This window comes from Anastrepha ludens, chromosome 3 (genome assembly GCF_028408465.1).
Source record: "Anastrepha ludens isolate Willacy chromosome 3, idAnaLude1.1, whole genome shotgun sequence".
Taxonomy (NCBI): domain Eukaryota; kingdom Metazoa; phylum Arthropoda; class Insecta; order Diptera; family Tephritidae; genus Anastrepha; species Anastrepha ludens.
The window spans coordinates 94417508-94432952 of record NC_071499.1 but is presented as its reverse complement, the minus strand read 5'-3'; the positions used below and the strand labels follow the sequence as shown (position 1 = coordinate 94432952).

Here is a 15445-nt window from a genome sequence, read left to right as displayed (position 1 = left end):
GTTGGTACGCGACTACCATTCGGAATTCACAGAGAGAACGTCGGTTCGAATCTCGGTGAAAACACCGAAACTAAGAAAAACATTTTTCTAATAGCGGTCGTCCCTCGGCAGACAATGGCAAACCTCCTAGTGTATTTCTGCCATGAAAAAGCTCCTCATAAAAATATCTGCCGTTCGGAGTCGGCTTGAAACTGTAGGTCCCTCCATTTGTGGAACAACATCAAGACGCACACCACAAATACGAGGAGGAGCTCGGCCAAACACCCAGAAAAGTGTGTACGCGCCAATTATATATATATATAATGATAATCTTAAGTCCTCGTCACAGATTCCGCCAAAATCTAAAGCAGTCGTATGGGTTAATATGGAAGGAGGCTGTGGGACCGGCGAAGCATGGGCAATAGAATCTGCTGAGGAGACGGCTAGCATAATCTTGGTAATAGCAATACTTAAGATGAGAAAAGGCACGACGGTTCCAGTTCTCTAATTGATTTCAATTCACCAGTTATTTAGGATAACAGAGCTGTAATTGTGAAATGTCGGGCTGTAGAAGCCATAGTTAAGTGCGAGTTAAGTTCATAAGGACTTGATTGCAAAGAGATTGCTGTGGAAATACAGCTACATATTCAACGGCAATTTTGGAAAGTTTGGAAGAACTGTCATAGTGAAATATCGAATAGACACAGGAGATGCAAAGCCAATTCGTTATAAGCACGAAGAAGCAAATCAGATAATCCAAGATATGCAGCAAAGTGGAGCTATTGAGCCATCAATAATCCTGTGGAGCTCCCCGATGGTGCTGGTTACAAGATAACATGGAAGCACCCGATTTTGTGTGGATTACAGAAAGCTGAATGAAGTCACGAGTCAGGAAAAAGGACAGCTGCCCGATACCTGCTCGACTTTATCCGGTGTGAAATGGTTTTCCACGCTATAGTGTCTGATGGAGCATGTGCTGAGGGGACTCCACTGGATAACTTGTTTGGCTTATCTGGATGACATTATCATGAGCAACATTTTAGCGGCCATCTGAATAGCTTGGAAGAACGAATTACGATTAAATCCGAAAAGTGCGCTTTCTTTAAAACAAAAGTTACGCATCTTGGACATAAAGTTACAACCGAAGTCGTCAAGACAGACGAAGAGAAAATAAAGGCAGTAAAAAAGTGGTCACGTCCAAGAACTGTGCACGAAGTGCGTGGTTTGCTGTCGTTTTGTTTCTGGATTCGTGAATGTTGCCCAGAGTTTGGATAATCTCACTAAGAAAAATTGAGCTTTTGTGGGGCACAAAGATCAAGAGAAAGCATTCCAGTAGCGGAAAGAGCTTCTTTGTACTACGCCTATATTAGCGTATCCTGTCGCGGGAGAAAAGTGAGTTGTAGATACAGTCTTCAGCACAATCGTAATAGGAGGAATACTGTCATAGAACGTCAATAGGCAAGAGAAAGTTAAGGCATACTACAGCATAGTCCTTGGAAAGTCGGAAATCAATTAATGCGTGACCAGACGGGAACTGTTTGCAGTAGTTGAGTGCGTAAAACATTTCCACAAATACCTGTACGGACAACGATTCCAGTTAAGAACCCACCATGCAGCATTGAGATGGTTACTCAAGTTCAAGCATCCAGAAGGAAAAATAGCCACATTGTGCTATAGAGTGTAAGCATTGTTCCAAAGTCGATAGAACTGAAGGAATAAATGATATCATATCGTTGTTATGGGTTACTTCGGTGAGTGAAGTGTGCGCTCTACCAAACCAAAACCAAAACCATTGCTGAGCTTTTTGTACAGAACTGGATAACGAGGTTTTTGAGTTGCATTCAGAACAAGGAGGAAACTTTGGGAATTCAGAAAACACGTACAACACCCTTACACCCATAAGCGGATGGATTGTTCGAAAGATTCAATCGCACTCTAGAAGGACACTTGCGAAAAAATCGGAACGAACACATCCAAATGCTCTTGTTGTCTTATCGCTCATGTAGATATGAAACTACTGGCCAATCGACTGCAAGGACCATCTTTGAAAGTGATTGAAGGCTTCTGAGTGATTTAGCGTTCTGAAGATGTGACGCTTCTGCAATGGACGAAGGTAATCATTGGGAAACATTGCAGGGTAGCATGGCTGAGTTACACTATCATTTGAGACAACATACCAGGCTAATGAGTAACAAGATGAAGGATCGATTTGAAGGAGCTGTGAACTCTAAAGTATTCAACGAAGGTAATTTTGTACAATATATAGCAATACAAAAATAGAATCGGGGAAGTCAAAGTAGTGTATCTTGAAAGATTGGCTTCATTTGGATCGATTGACTTAATGACTAACGATCAGACGATCAGACTTAAACGGGGGACAGTGTAACGAACCGATAAACTTCGTGAACTAACGGGCAACAATACCGAGAGAATGGCATACCAAAATGAAAACATGAATTCGCCTTGGCTAGGCAGAACTCGCAAGAAGATACTAGCTCCTGGTGACGCTCAAGCATGCATGTCCTGGAGCTTATATGTGTGCATGTCGGGTGCATGACGCTAATATCTAAAATTTTTGATTTTCATCATGCAAAAACCGACAACAAGTATGTGTGGCACGAAGCAAGTACGAGTGTCACCCGACACGCACACATATAAGCTACAGGACATGCATGCTTGAGCGTCACCAGGAGCTGTACGAGTTACCCAAGAATGATAGAGAAAGAGATTACGCCTTCCGAATTCTCCGTGTCGTAAGAGCCCATGAATAAACAAGCAAAAGGAAGGAGAACTACCTGTTTGTTAAGAAGAAGAATAGGCGAAAGTAATGGAAAAAAGCAAACACAAGAAATTATGCGCACATGCACATACTCTTTTACTACGGCGTCATCCGCATAAAAACGCAAACAAACTAAATTTGGAGGCCTTATATTAATTTCGGCTTTCACAATTTAACACACGGCACTTCGTTTTCATTGATTTGTTTAGTTTAAATCTCACAAATCACAACATTACCAAGCCATCCACTGAATTTTGACAATTATGTAATTTCTCCTACTTTGTTAGTTTTGTTCGTTTGCTTTGTGTTGCGAAGGGAGCTGACGTCAGTCTTGTCAAAATCGGAAAAAGTAAAGTAAAGTTACTGTTTTTTTTTAATGGCGCCATCTTAGATACTCAATTCGCCTTGAGAAATTATGGTAGTTATTAAGCAAGAATGATAGAGAAACAGATTATGCCTTCCGAATTCCCCGTGTCATAAGAGCCCATGAATAAACAAGCAAAAGGAAGGAGAATTACTTGTTTGTGAAGAAGAAGAGTAGGCTTTTGACATTTCGAATTGGGTGTCGCATGGTTTTCTCTATTATTCTTACAATCAGCCGTCGGGGCATATGATAGATTTTACGTGATTGTACGTATATATACGACCAGGAACACGCTTGAATACTTACAGCACTGCCAATCCCTGGATAGACGAAAAACAGCTGATAGACGAAATTGCGCGACAAAATTAAGAAATATACAATATATAATTGGCGCGTACACCCTTTTTGGGTGTTTGGCCGAGCTCCTCCTCTTATTTGTGGTGTGCGTCTTGATGTTGTTCCACAAATGGAGGGACCTACAGTTTCAAGCCGACTCCAAGCAGCAGATATTTTTATGAGGAGATTTTTTATGGCAGAAATACACTCGGAGGTTTGCCATTGTCTGCCGAGGTGCAATCGCTATTAGAAAAATGTTTTTCTTACTTTTGGTGTGTTACCGAGATTCGAACCAACGTTCTCCCTGTGAATTCCGAATGGTAATCACGCACCAACCCATTCGGCTACGGCGGCCGCCTTAAGAAAGAAAAAACAACAACAAACAAAACAAACTTTAAGTAAAATTTTACTTCAGAGTGTTTCATTTTAATTGAATTTATTTTAAAACATATAATTATAAATATGTAAATCGCAAAACCTTAAATTAATGTATACATTATCGTTCTCTGCATACACATTGCCCATAAAGTCTGTATTCACCTTACAAATATTTTTAAGTTGATTAAAAGCACAATATATACATATATCGTCTCCTTAGTATAACAATAGCCTATGTGCTCATAGGCTATTATTTTTTTATTGAATTTTTGGATTCTCCATCGTCGACTTTATATGTGGTCAAAATTTGGTCATATTCTAGTTCCACAAAGTGCGTCAAAACGTCAGTCAAAAATAATAAATATTTACAGACATAACGATATTTGAGTGAGAGCTACTTTCGACAAAAAGTTTGAAATTCATTTTCTCAAAACATCAAAAAATTTATAGGCTATTTTAATACTAAGGGGACGATATATAGTTCAAAATGTACTTTATTTATTTAACATTCGAATTAAAATTAATAAAACAAGATCTTTTTGAGAATGCCAAGTGTTTTGGTTCTCAAACAACAAAAAAAATCCAAAAATTAAATTTTATATGAAATTGTTAAACATTGCAATACAAAAATAATGAAGGCAAAAAACATTTATTAATTATTAATAAAGTAAAAACAGAAAATATTGTAATTCCTGAATATCACAAAAAAGAGTGTAACTTTGTTGTAGAACGGTAAACAAAATTAGCTAAGTAAAATAAAAGGTAAAATAGCATTTAAAAGACACTTAAATAGCACTTATAATGATAACCCGGCCGCCGTAGCCGAATGGGTTGGTGCGCGACTACCATTCGGAATTCACAGAGAGAACGCCGGTTCGAATCTCGGTGAAAACACCGAAACTAAGAAAAACATTTTTCTAATAGCGGTCGTCCCTCGGCAGGCAATAGCAAACCTCCTAGTGTATTTCTGCCATGAAAAAGCTCCTCATAAAAATATCTGCCGTTCGGAGTCGGCTTGAAACTGTAGGTCCCTCCATTTGTGGAACAACATCAAGACGCACACCACAAATACGAGGAGGAGCTCGGCCAAACACCCAGAAAAGTGTGTACGGCCCAATTATATATATATATATTATATATAATGATAATCTTAAGTCCTCGTCACAGATTCCGCCAAAATCTAAAGCAGTCGTATGGGTTAATATGGAAGGAGGCTGTGGGACCGGCGAAGCATGGGCAATAGAATCTGCTGAGGAGACGGCTAGCATAATCTTGGTATTAGCAATACTTAAGATGAGAAAAGGCACGACGGTTCCAGTTCTCTAATTGATTTCAATTCACCAGTTATGTAGGATAACAGAGCTGTAATTGGGAAATGACGGGCTGTAGAAGCCATAGTTAAGTGCGAGTTAAGTTCATAAGGACTTGATTGCAAAGAGATTGCTGCAGAAATACAGCTACATATTCAACGGCAATTTTGGAAAGTTTGGAAGAACTGTCATAGTGAAATATCGAATAGACACAGGAGATGCAAAGCCAATTCGTTATAAGCACGAAGAAGCAAATCAGATAATCCAAGATATGCAGCAAAGTGGAGTTATTGAGCCATCAATAATCCTGTGGAGCTCCCCGATGGTGCTGGTTACAAGATAACATGGAAGCGCCCGATTTTGTGTGGATTACAGAAAGCTGAATGAAGTCACGAGTCAGGAAAAAGGACAGCTGCCCGATACCTGCTCGACTTTATCCGGTGTGAAATGGTTTTCCACGCTATAGTGTCTGATGGAGCATGCGCTAAGGGGACTCCACTGGACAACTTGTTTGGCTTATCTGGATGACATTATCATGAGCAACATTTTAGCGGCCATCTGAATAGCTTGGAAGAACGAATTACGATTAAATCCGAAAAGTGCGCTTTCTTTAAAACAAAAGTTACGCATCTTGGACATAAAGTTACAACCGAAGTCGTCAAGACAGACGAAGAGAAAATAAAGGCAGTAAAAAAGTGGTCACGTCCAAGAACTGTGCACGAAGTGCGTGGTTTGCTGTCGTTTTGTTTCTGGATTCGTGAATGTTGCCCAGAGTTTGGATAATCTCACTAAGAAAAATTGAGCTTTTGTGGGGCACAAAGAACAAGAGAAAGCATTCCAGTAGCGGAAAGAGCTTCTTTGTACTACGCCTATATTAGCGTATCCTGTCGCGGGAGAAAAGTGAGTTGTAGATACAGTCTTCAGCACAATCGTAATAGGAGGAATACTGTCATAGAACGTCAATAGGCAAGAGAAAGTTATGGCATACTACAGCATAGTCCTTGGAAAGTCGGAAATCAATTAATGCGTGACCAGACGGGAACTGTTTGCAGTAGTTGAGTGCGTAAAACATTTCCACAAATACCTGTACGGACAACGATTCCAGTTAAGAACCCACCATGCAGCATTGAGATGGTTACTCAAGTTCAAGCATCCAGAAGGAAAAATAGCCACATTGTGCTATAGAGTGTAAGCATTGTTCCAAAGTCGATAGAACTGAAGGAATAAATGATATCATATCGTTGTTATGGGTTACTTCGGTGAGTGAAGTGTGCGCTCTACCAAACCAAAACCAAAACCATTGCTGAGCTTTTTGTACAGAACTGGATAACGAGGTTTTTGAGTTGCATTCAGAACAAGGAGGAAACTTTGGGAATTCAGAAAACACGTACAACACCCTTACACCCATAAGCGGATGGATTGTTCGAAAGATTCAATCGCACTCTAGAAGGACACTTGCGAAAAAATCGGAACGAACACATCCAAATGCTCTTGTTGTCTTATCGCTCATGTAGATATGAAACTACTGGCCAATCGACTGCAAGGACCATCTTTGAAAGTGATTGAAGGCTTCTGAGTGATTTAGCGTTCTGAAGATGTGACGCTTCTGCAATGGACGAAGGTAATCATTGGGAAACATTGCAGGGTAGCATGGCTGAGTTACACTATCATTTGAGACAACATACCAGGCTAATGAGTAACAAGATGAAGGATCGATTTGAAGGAGCTGTGAACTCTAAAGTATTCAACGAAGGTAATTTTGTACAATATATAGCAATACAAAAATAGAATCGGGGAAGTCAAAGTAGTGTATCTTGAAAGATTGGCTTCATTTGGATCGATTGACTTAATGACTAACGATCAGACGATCAGACTTAAACGGGGGACAGTGTAACGAACCGATAAACTTCGTGAACTAACGGGCAACAATACCGAGAGAATGGCATACCAAAATGAAAACATGAATTCGCCTTGGCTAGGCAGAACTCGCAAGAAGATACTAGCTCCTGGTGACGCTCAAGCATGCATGTCCTGGAGCTTATATGTGTGCATGTCGGGTGCATGACGCTAATATCTAAAATTTTTGATTTTCATCATGCAAAAACCGACAACAAGTATGTGTGGCACGAAGCAAGTACGAGTGTCACCCGACACGCACACATATAAGCTACAGGACATGCATGCTTGAGCGTCACCAGGAGCTGTACGAGTTACCCAAGAATGATAGAGAAAGAGATTACGCCTTCCGAATTCTCCGTGTCGTAAGAGCCCATGAATAAACAAGCAAAAGGAAGGAGAACTACCTGTTTGTTAAGAAGAAGAATAGGCGAAAGTAATGGAAAAAAGCAAACACAAGAAATTATGCGCACATGCACATACTCTTTTACTACGGCGTCATCCGCATAAAAACGCAAACAAACTAAATTTGGAGGCCTTATATTAATTTCGGCTTTCACAATTTAACACACGGCACTTCGTTTTCATTGATTTGTTTAGTTTAAATCTCACAAATCACAACATTACCAAGCCATCCACTGAATTTTGACAATTATGTAATTTCTCCTACTTTGTTAGTTTTGTTCGTTTGCTTTGTGTTGCGAAGGGAGCTGACGTCAGTCTTGTCAAAATCGGAAAAAGTAAAGTAAAGTTACTGTTTTTTTTTAATGGCGCCATCTTAGATACTCAATTCGCCTTGAGAAATTATGGTAGTTATTAAGCAAGAATGATAGAGAAACAGATTATGCCTTCCGAATTCCCCGTGTCATAAGAGCCCATGAATAAACAAGCAAAAGGAAGGAGAATTACTTGTTTGTGAAGAAGAAGAGTAGGCGAAAGCAATGAAAACAACCAAACACAAGAAATTATACACATACACACATTCTTTCCTGCCATGGCGTATTCCACATAAAAACGTAAACAAACTGTATTTGGAGACGTTACATTAATTTGTGCTTTTACAATTTAACACAAGGCACTTCGTTTTCATTAGTTTGATTAGTTTAAGACTCACAAATCACAAAACTATCAAGCTATTCCCTGAATTTTCACAAACATGTAATTTTTTTCTTCTTTTGTTTGGTTTGTTCGTTTGTTTTGTATTGCGAAGGGAGCTGACGTCAGTCTTGTCAAAATCGCGAAAATAAAGTAACTGTTTTTTAATGGCGTCACCTTAGATATTCAATTGGCCTTGGTATACCGCGACATTCACCTTGGTCAGAGTCAAGGCGTATCTATAGAAAATGTTGTGATTAGACTAGTTGATTTCTTCTTCTTCATTTCTTCTTTAAGTGAGAAATGCCAGCAAAACGGAATAACGGTAAGTTGTTGTTGTGTTGTGAATGCGCGACATACGAATTTCATCTATTTGTCATACATTCCATTCTTTTATTCTCTTTTCCTTGACATTTCTAATTTAAAAAATGTTGTTGCTCGATTGTCATCACCTTGATTGCGTCGGTCAAAGTATAACAGTGTGAGAAAAGAAAACGAAAATATGACAGTTTTGGCGCGGCAATGAATCAATTCAGCATTATCGCGAGAAAGATAACAGCATTAGCTAGTTAATTAACGCAATAATTTTTTGCGCTACCTTTTAAATTCTCTAAATCGTGACAATTTATTTATGCTTATTTTTTTTAACTCCGCTAGCGATAAGTCCCGCATTAATTTCTTACTATAAAAACTGGCTTCTCCAGTATGAAATTTCATAAACTGTATTCAGAATGTTCAGCATGACAGTTTTTGCAGTGCTGTTTTGTTTTCTTTACATACATATGTTTTTGCCTGTGAACATATGATTTATATAAGTACGTATATTTGTTTGTTATGTAGTTAGAAACTACGAAAAGTTTATACGTACTTTGTTGTGAAATATTGAAGAAAGTGTGAGCATTAAAGCCAAGGTTAAAATCTATAATTACTAAATTAAATATGGGAAAAGAAGAAGTTGCCCTTCCAGATGAAGAATTAGACTGGATTCAGCTGCGTCGTGATTTCGGCTCATTCCAGGCCGAAACGACCAAAGAGAAAATGATACGCAAAATAAAAGAAAACCCGGCTGTGCCAATTGGTATGTGTTGGGACTACTTCCATTGTACTAAATAAATTATATAAGTGAACTACATATTTGTATGTTTTACAAATTTCATTTCAATTCTTTTAGGTTGTTTGACTACCGCCGGCGCGTTAACCTATGGGCTGTATAACTTTCGCACCGGGAATCGCCGTATGTCTCAAATAATGATGCGAACCCGCATTGCTGCACAAGGGTTCACGGTACTCGCGTTAGTTATCGGTGTCGTCATGACGTATGATACCAAGCAATAAAGTGACTCGGTTGGTCAATCAGAAACAAGAAGTTTGGTTTATCCGCAGTACACCACCATTGTTATATGAATTATATTTATATTTTATAATACGGAAGTCTATACACAGCACAGAATGCAATACTATAGATTCATTTATAATAGATACTTCTAATCCTTTGTTTATATTAAAGCATGTGTGCAAAAGCTAAAAAGTTGGTATGTGTGCAGTTTTCATATTAAACCAAATAAAATTATATTACACTGCTATTTTTAAATTAGTTTTTGTTTTTAAAAGTTACAACGGAGCTCTCCCAAGTTTCATATGTACATACGTATCAGGTCAGTCCATAAGTTCGTGTGTATTTTACCCATAATTTCAACGATTTTTGCATACAAAAAATTATTCGCGGAATATAACGGAATTATTTATATTTTCTTTTATATATTGTGCATTCAGCTAGTGATTCTAATCGAGGATAGATTTGTTAAAAAATAAAATGGAATCTACAAGCGCATATTTTGTATTTTTTTATAAAAGTGGTAAAAATGCAACAACTGCTATTGCAGAAATAAACACTGTTCACGGAGAGGATACCGTAAGTGTAAGGACTACTCAAAAGTGGTTCTCAAAATTCCGAAGTGGTAATTGCGACGTGGAGGATGCCCCGCGCGTTGGTCGTCCTGAAGTCTTTAACTCCGACGCTTTGCTCGAACTCGTGGAATCTGAGCCAAATTTGACAGTCGATATGATAGCTCAGAGGATAAATTCATTGCATGGAACAGTTCACAGGCACCTGGTTCAGTTGGGAAAGGTTTCAAAGCTGGGAAAATGGGTTCCGCATAGACTTTTCGTCGCCAACCTTCAGCAGAGAGTGAATGTGTTGTTGTTGTAGCAGTACGTTTGCCCTGTCAGTGTATCGTAACCACCGGTCGTCTACGTCTAGTTCATCTAACGGTAGGCCCAGATAAGCTGTTTCGACCGGTTGGGTCCTGAGGGAGAGGGGTGTTAGATGAGTGGATTTAATGGGCATGTGAAAAGGTGGTTAGTGTCGTGCGGGGTGCCTTCATATGCTGGACATATGTTTAGTATGTCGGGGTCGATTCTGGATAGGTAGGAGTTTAACCTGCTACAGTAGTGGTTGGACGCCGATAACGGCATTCGGGGGTCGGGAACTTAAGAAGGTGGTGAGAGTCTCCCGATGAATGTCGTTTATGGCCTGCCTGTACACTGTCCGATCCAATAACTGTCTGTTTGTTTTGTCTGAGATCTCGTCCGCGTAGTTGAGGAAATGCCTCCTTATGTGCCTGGGAGGTGGCTCAGGCCCGAGCAGGTGTCTGCATGGGTGAGGTCTGCGGTAACACCCTAGCAGAAACTGCTTACTGAGCAGTTTGTTGTGCTCCTTAACAGGCGCATTTGGGCCTCGTTATGCAGATGTTGTATAGGTGACATCAGAAGACATCATGTCACGGTCCTTAAAGCAGTGTTTTGTCAGGTCTGAAGCTTCGTCCACTGCGAATCACTGGTTCCAGCCGGCCAGAGACGCGCAGCATAGTTTAGAACTGGTTGGCCTATTGCTTTAAAAGTCGACAGCAACATTTCCTTGTCTTTGCCCAAAGTGCTACCGGCGAGCGACTTGAGAACCTTGTTGCTATTCTGTACTTTAGTTGCAATATATTGTAGTTGCAATAGCGGTTGTATGCGCTGAGAAGGAGAGCAAGCTGTCAAAGGTAACTCCCAAAATTTTGGGGTTGTTAACCGTCGGAATTGGCGTATCATCGACTTTCACTTTGAGTTGTAGCTTGACCTCCTTTGTCCAGGTGGTGAAAGGGGTCGCCGTGGATTTAGTGGGGAGAGTTGTAAATTCCTCGCAGTGAAGAAGCGAGAAAGGCTGGCGAGGTGGTCGTATACCTTGGAGCATAGGCCATCAATGTCATTGTTCGACGCCATTATCGTGCAGTCGTCGGCGTATGAGACCAGGGAGACTCCCTCTGGTGGCGGGGGGAGTTTCGATATATAGAAGTTGAAAAGCAAGGGAGAAAGGACACCACCCTGCGGTACGCCTTGCTTTATTTTCCTCTGTTTAGATGTTTGCTCTCGGAATATCACCGACGAATGACGACCACTCAGGTAGTTCGCGGTCCACCTCTTCAGCCCTGGCGGGAGTGTCGACTGTAAAATGCCATCTAGTAGCGTGGCGTGGCTGACTGTATCGAAAGCCTTTTTTAGATCCATCGCTACTAGGACAGTCCTCTCGCAGGGGCGGTTTTGGTTGAGGCCGCGGTTTACCTGGGTGTTTATGACGGTGAGTGCCGTAGTGGTGCTGTGCCCTCTACGGAAACCACGCGAATGTGTGTTCTCAGCTGCTGCAACGGCTTGAAAATGAAAGTTTTTTGAACCGTATCGTTACTGGTGATAAAAAATAGGTCCTTTACAATAATCCTGTTCGCAAACGCCAATAAAGATGAAACACCAGAACTGACCCCTAGAGATGGCCTTCACCCCAAGAAGATTCTCCTGTCGATTTGGTGGGTTATGACCGGTATTGTTTATTATGAACTTCTTAACAAAAATCGACTGTCTTTAGTGAATAGACGCAAAGTTTTGTTTCACCACGATAACGCAAGACCTCATACCGCAAGGCAAACATTAGGCAAGCTGAACGAGCTCGGATGGGAGATAATAACGCATCCACCATACTCTCCGGATATTGCACCTTGTGATTATCACATTTTCCGTCGACTTCAATCCCATATGAGTAACAAGAACTACTCCTCAAAAGAAGCTATAAAAAGGGGTATCGAAGCGTATTTTGGCTCCAAAGACAAACAATTTTTTGAGTAGGGAATTAAATATTTGCCTTAAAGTTGGGAAGATAAATACTTTAAACATCTTTTTTAATAATTTTAAAGTTACCTTTAAAAACGCACGAACTTATGGACTGACCTGATATATTAATATTAGTGTGTTTTGCATATTTGTAAAGTTCACGGCTCTGGTTGCATTACCGGTCCTTATTTATTTTAAAATGAGTAAGGAGCTGCCATTACGGTGAATGGCGGTCGCTATCGACCATGCTGACTGAATTTGTTTCCAAAAATTAATCAGCTATATATCAATGACATTTGGTTCCAACTACGGCGCGCTTAGCAATCGTTGTATAGGGCTCATCGAATGAAGCATGCAACTCCTATCCACGGCGGACATACATATGCCGGATATCATATTTAAAAAATAAATGCCATGAAATTATCTACTAGATTATAATAAAAAAATGATGCCAAAAAGAGTTCTTTTTTGTATTATCATTTTAAGCTCTAATCTTATATATAAAATAAAGTCAACTTTTTGTGTGTGTTCGCTAACCGGCCGTGTCTTTGCACCGAATTAAACCAAACTTACACACATTGTTAAGAAGGTATTGAAGATGGTTTCTGTATAGTTTGAATACCTATTGGTAGATAGGGTCTCGAGATATAGGTCAAAACGTGGAGCCGGGTAACCTTCGGATGTGTATTTACAATATGGGTATCAAATGAAAGCTGTTGGTGAATGCTTTAGTACCGAGTATTTTTAATGCCGCTCCGTGACTGGGGTCTCGAGATAGAGACCAAAACGTGGACCCTAGAATGTGTTTGTACAATATGGATATCAAATGAAAGCTGTTGATAAGTGCTTTAAAACAGGGTAATTTTCATACCTATTGATGACTAGGGTCTGGAAATATATGCCAAAACGTGGACCCGCCGTGTCTTTGCACCGAATTAAACCAAACTTACGCACATTGTAAAGTAAGTATTGAAAATGGGTTTCGTAAAGTTTGGTTGTAATTCGGAGCACTGGCAACGGGTACAGCGTTCTTTTGAACCAGCCATAATGTCGTTTACTTTTTTAACGCTTGTGTCAATATTTCTTTCTGATTTGGATGCCATAAGGAGAAGACGTAAGTGCAAAGTGTAAAAATTTTTTGTGAATTTTTTTGGAGTGGATTTTGGAACAGTGAAAAATTTCTTATGAAATTTGAGAATTTAATGTGAAATCCGAATGTTCAAATGAAATTCTGTGTTCATGGAAAAAATATTTTTTTCGTTTTTTTTTTTTGAAAAATATAAATGGATAATGGTAAAAAAGCTCCAATGCTTAATAAAACATATAAATTGAAAAGAAAAATTCATGGATGATCAGGAAAAAAGACGATTGTTTCTTAATTATTCATTTGCGTTGATTTGAAATTTAAAAACAATCTTCTTTTTTCCTGATTTTCAATTTATATTTTATATTTACTCAAAAACAAATAGAAAAACAAAAAATATTGTTTATGCCAAAGCGCTTGAATAAAGAATAAAGAAATAAATAATATGAAAATCATATATTTTCTGTTCTAAACCATATCTATTCTATTTTAGTGTGTCCAGCGAAGCGTGCCGGGATTGCTAGTGCTCTTATAAAAAAACACATAACACACTATACTTTATTATCTCGCTACTAAATATTTAATTGACATTGGAATTTACGAAGTTCGTTTTGTGCTGTGCGAAGTGTGATTGACCGGTGCTTGTTTCAGCGACCAAACCCTCTTGGTTTCCCATTTCAGGAACATCACTTGCAGCTAATGACCATGTTGGCATTGAGTCCAACTTTGATTGGTCAACTCTATTAGTACCGCTTCAAAATGTGTAAGATCTTCAGGAACATCGCATACCACCAAACTGCCAATGCGACCACTCGGTATCAATTAAGTGAAACTCTTGCCTTAACTGGTTCCAAAACAAAAAAAAAAAAACAAAAAAATGCCTTGCTGCGGCAAGCACAGCAACAGCAGCAACCAACATCAGTACACTATTCTTTCAATCCGCCAAATCGCGGACTCCAGGGTAACAATTGAGATAATGACTTTATGATTCTGTACGATATATAGATAGCGGTCCAAGGAACCAAGTTAAAAAGCAATTTCTAATATTTAAATGCAAGATCGTATAGTGTCGTATCATGTTTGACGACATCGACCAATCCTATAATATCAGGGCATATCAGTTAAGTGAAATCGAAATTTTTAACGTACACTTTTACCACGTCGCTTATTGTCCACCAGGATACCACCTTTATATATGTACATAGGTGTGCTATCCAAAGTTGAAAACCGAATGGTTATACGACATACCACGATATTTGGAATTCAGTTCGAAAAAAGTTGTTAAGTTTTTGAAATACGTTTTATTTCATTTATAAATAAATATTAACATTTTATAAAAATTTAAAAGTAAATCAACTCAACAAATATGCATGTTTGTAGTAGCTTGTTGGTTACCTTCGACGTTTCATTACTTTTCCAAGTCTACCGGGTGTATAGTTCACCAATATGATACTCCCTTCCACAATGATCTTCTCCCACATCACATCTTTCTTCAAAACTTCTTTGCTTGTAATGTGGTGTTCCCTTATATTTCTTTCCAGAAGCGCCCATAAGTGTTCAATAGGGGTTAAATCTGGCGATTGTGGGGGTGTTGGCAATAGCTTGGGAACATTATAGAGAATCACTAACCTTATTATATAATATGAGCCGTATGAATGGGGTCATTGTCTTGTAGAAAGTCTTGCCTTGCTTGAAATTTTATTTCAAAATATTCAAATAAGCAAACTTATTAATTGTTAAATCAATAAACTGTAACTTTCATACACCACCAGCTGCCATACACCCCCACACCATCACCTCTCTATCCGCATGTTTCACTGTTGGTAATAAATTTGCTTTATTCGCCGCTCCTTAAAATTTTTCGTCCTGTGATACTAAGAGTGCAAACCAAAAAATAAAGTTTTCCAAAATTCTGGAGGCTTGTGAATGTGTGCATTTGCGAAAGCAACGCGTCTTTGCCTCTTTATTAGAGAAATAGCAGCTCCTTCCATGGTAGCCCGCTTTTCTTAAGATTCTTCTGGGATTAAAGACTATTATTATCCCACAGTGCCATCATTATCCGTGAATTTTTTGACAGGAAG

The 15445-nt window shown here is 39.2% G+C and overlaps 1 protein-coding gene across 1 annotated transcript; it reads left to right on the top strand.

Annotated features, from left to right (window-relative positions):
- Nucleotides 1-8665: 8665 nt before the first annotated feature.
- LOC128856629 (HIG1 domain family member 2A, mitochondrial) lies at nt 8666-9728 on the top strand. The gene is made up of 2 exons (XM_054091939.1): nt 8666-9215; nt 9309-9728. The coding sequence occupies exons 1-2, from the start codon at nt 9077-9079 to the stop codon at nt 9470-9472; spliced, it is 303 nt and encodes a 100-aa protein (XP_053947914.1). The 5' UTR covers nt 8666-9076; the 3' UTR covers nt 9473-9728.
- Nucleotides 9729-15445: the final 5717 nt, after the last annotated feature.

Coding starts and splice junctions, on each gene's coding strand:
- LOC128856629 (XM_054091939.1), top strand. CDS start 9,077: ATGGGAAAAGAAGAAGTTGCCCTTCCAGATGAAGAATTAGACTGGATT. Junction 9,216..9,308: donor AAACCCGGCTGTGCCAATTG/GTATGTGTTGGG, acceptor CAATTCTTTTAG/GTTGTTTGACTACCGCCGGC.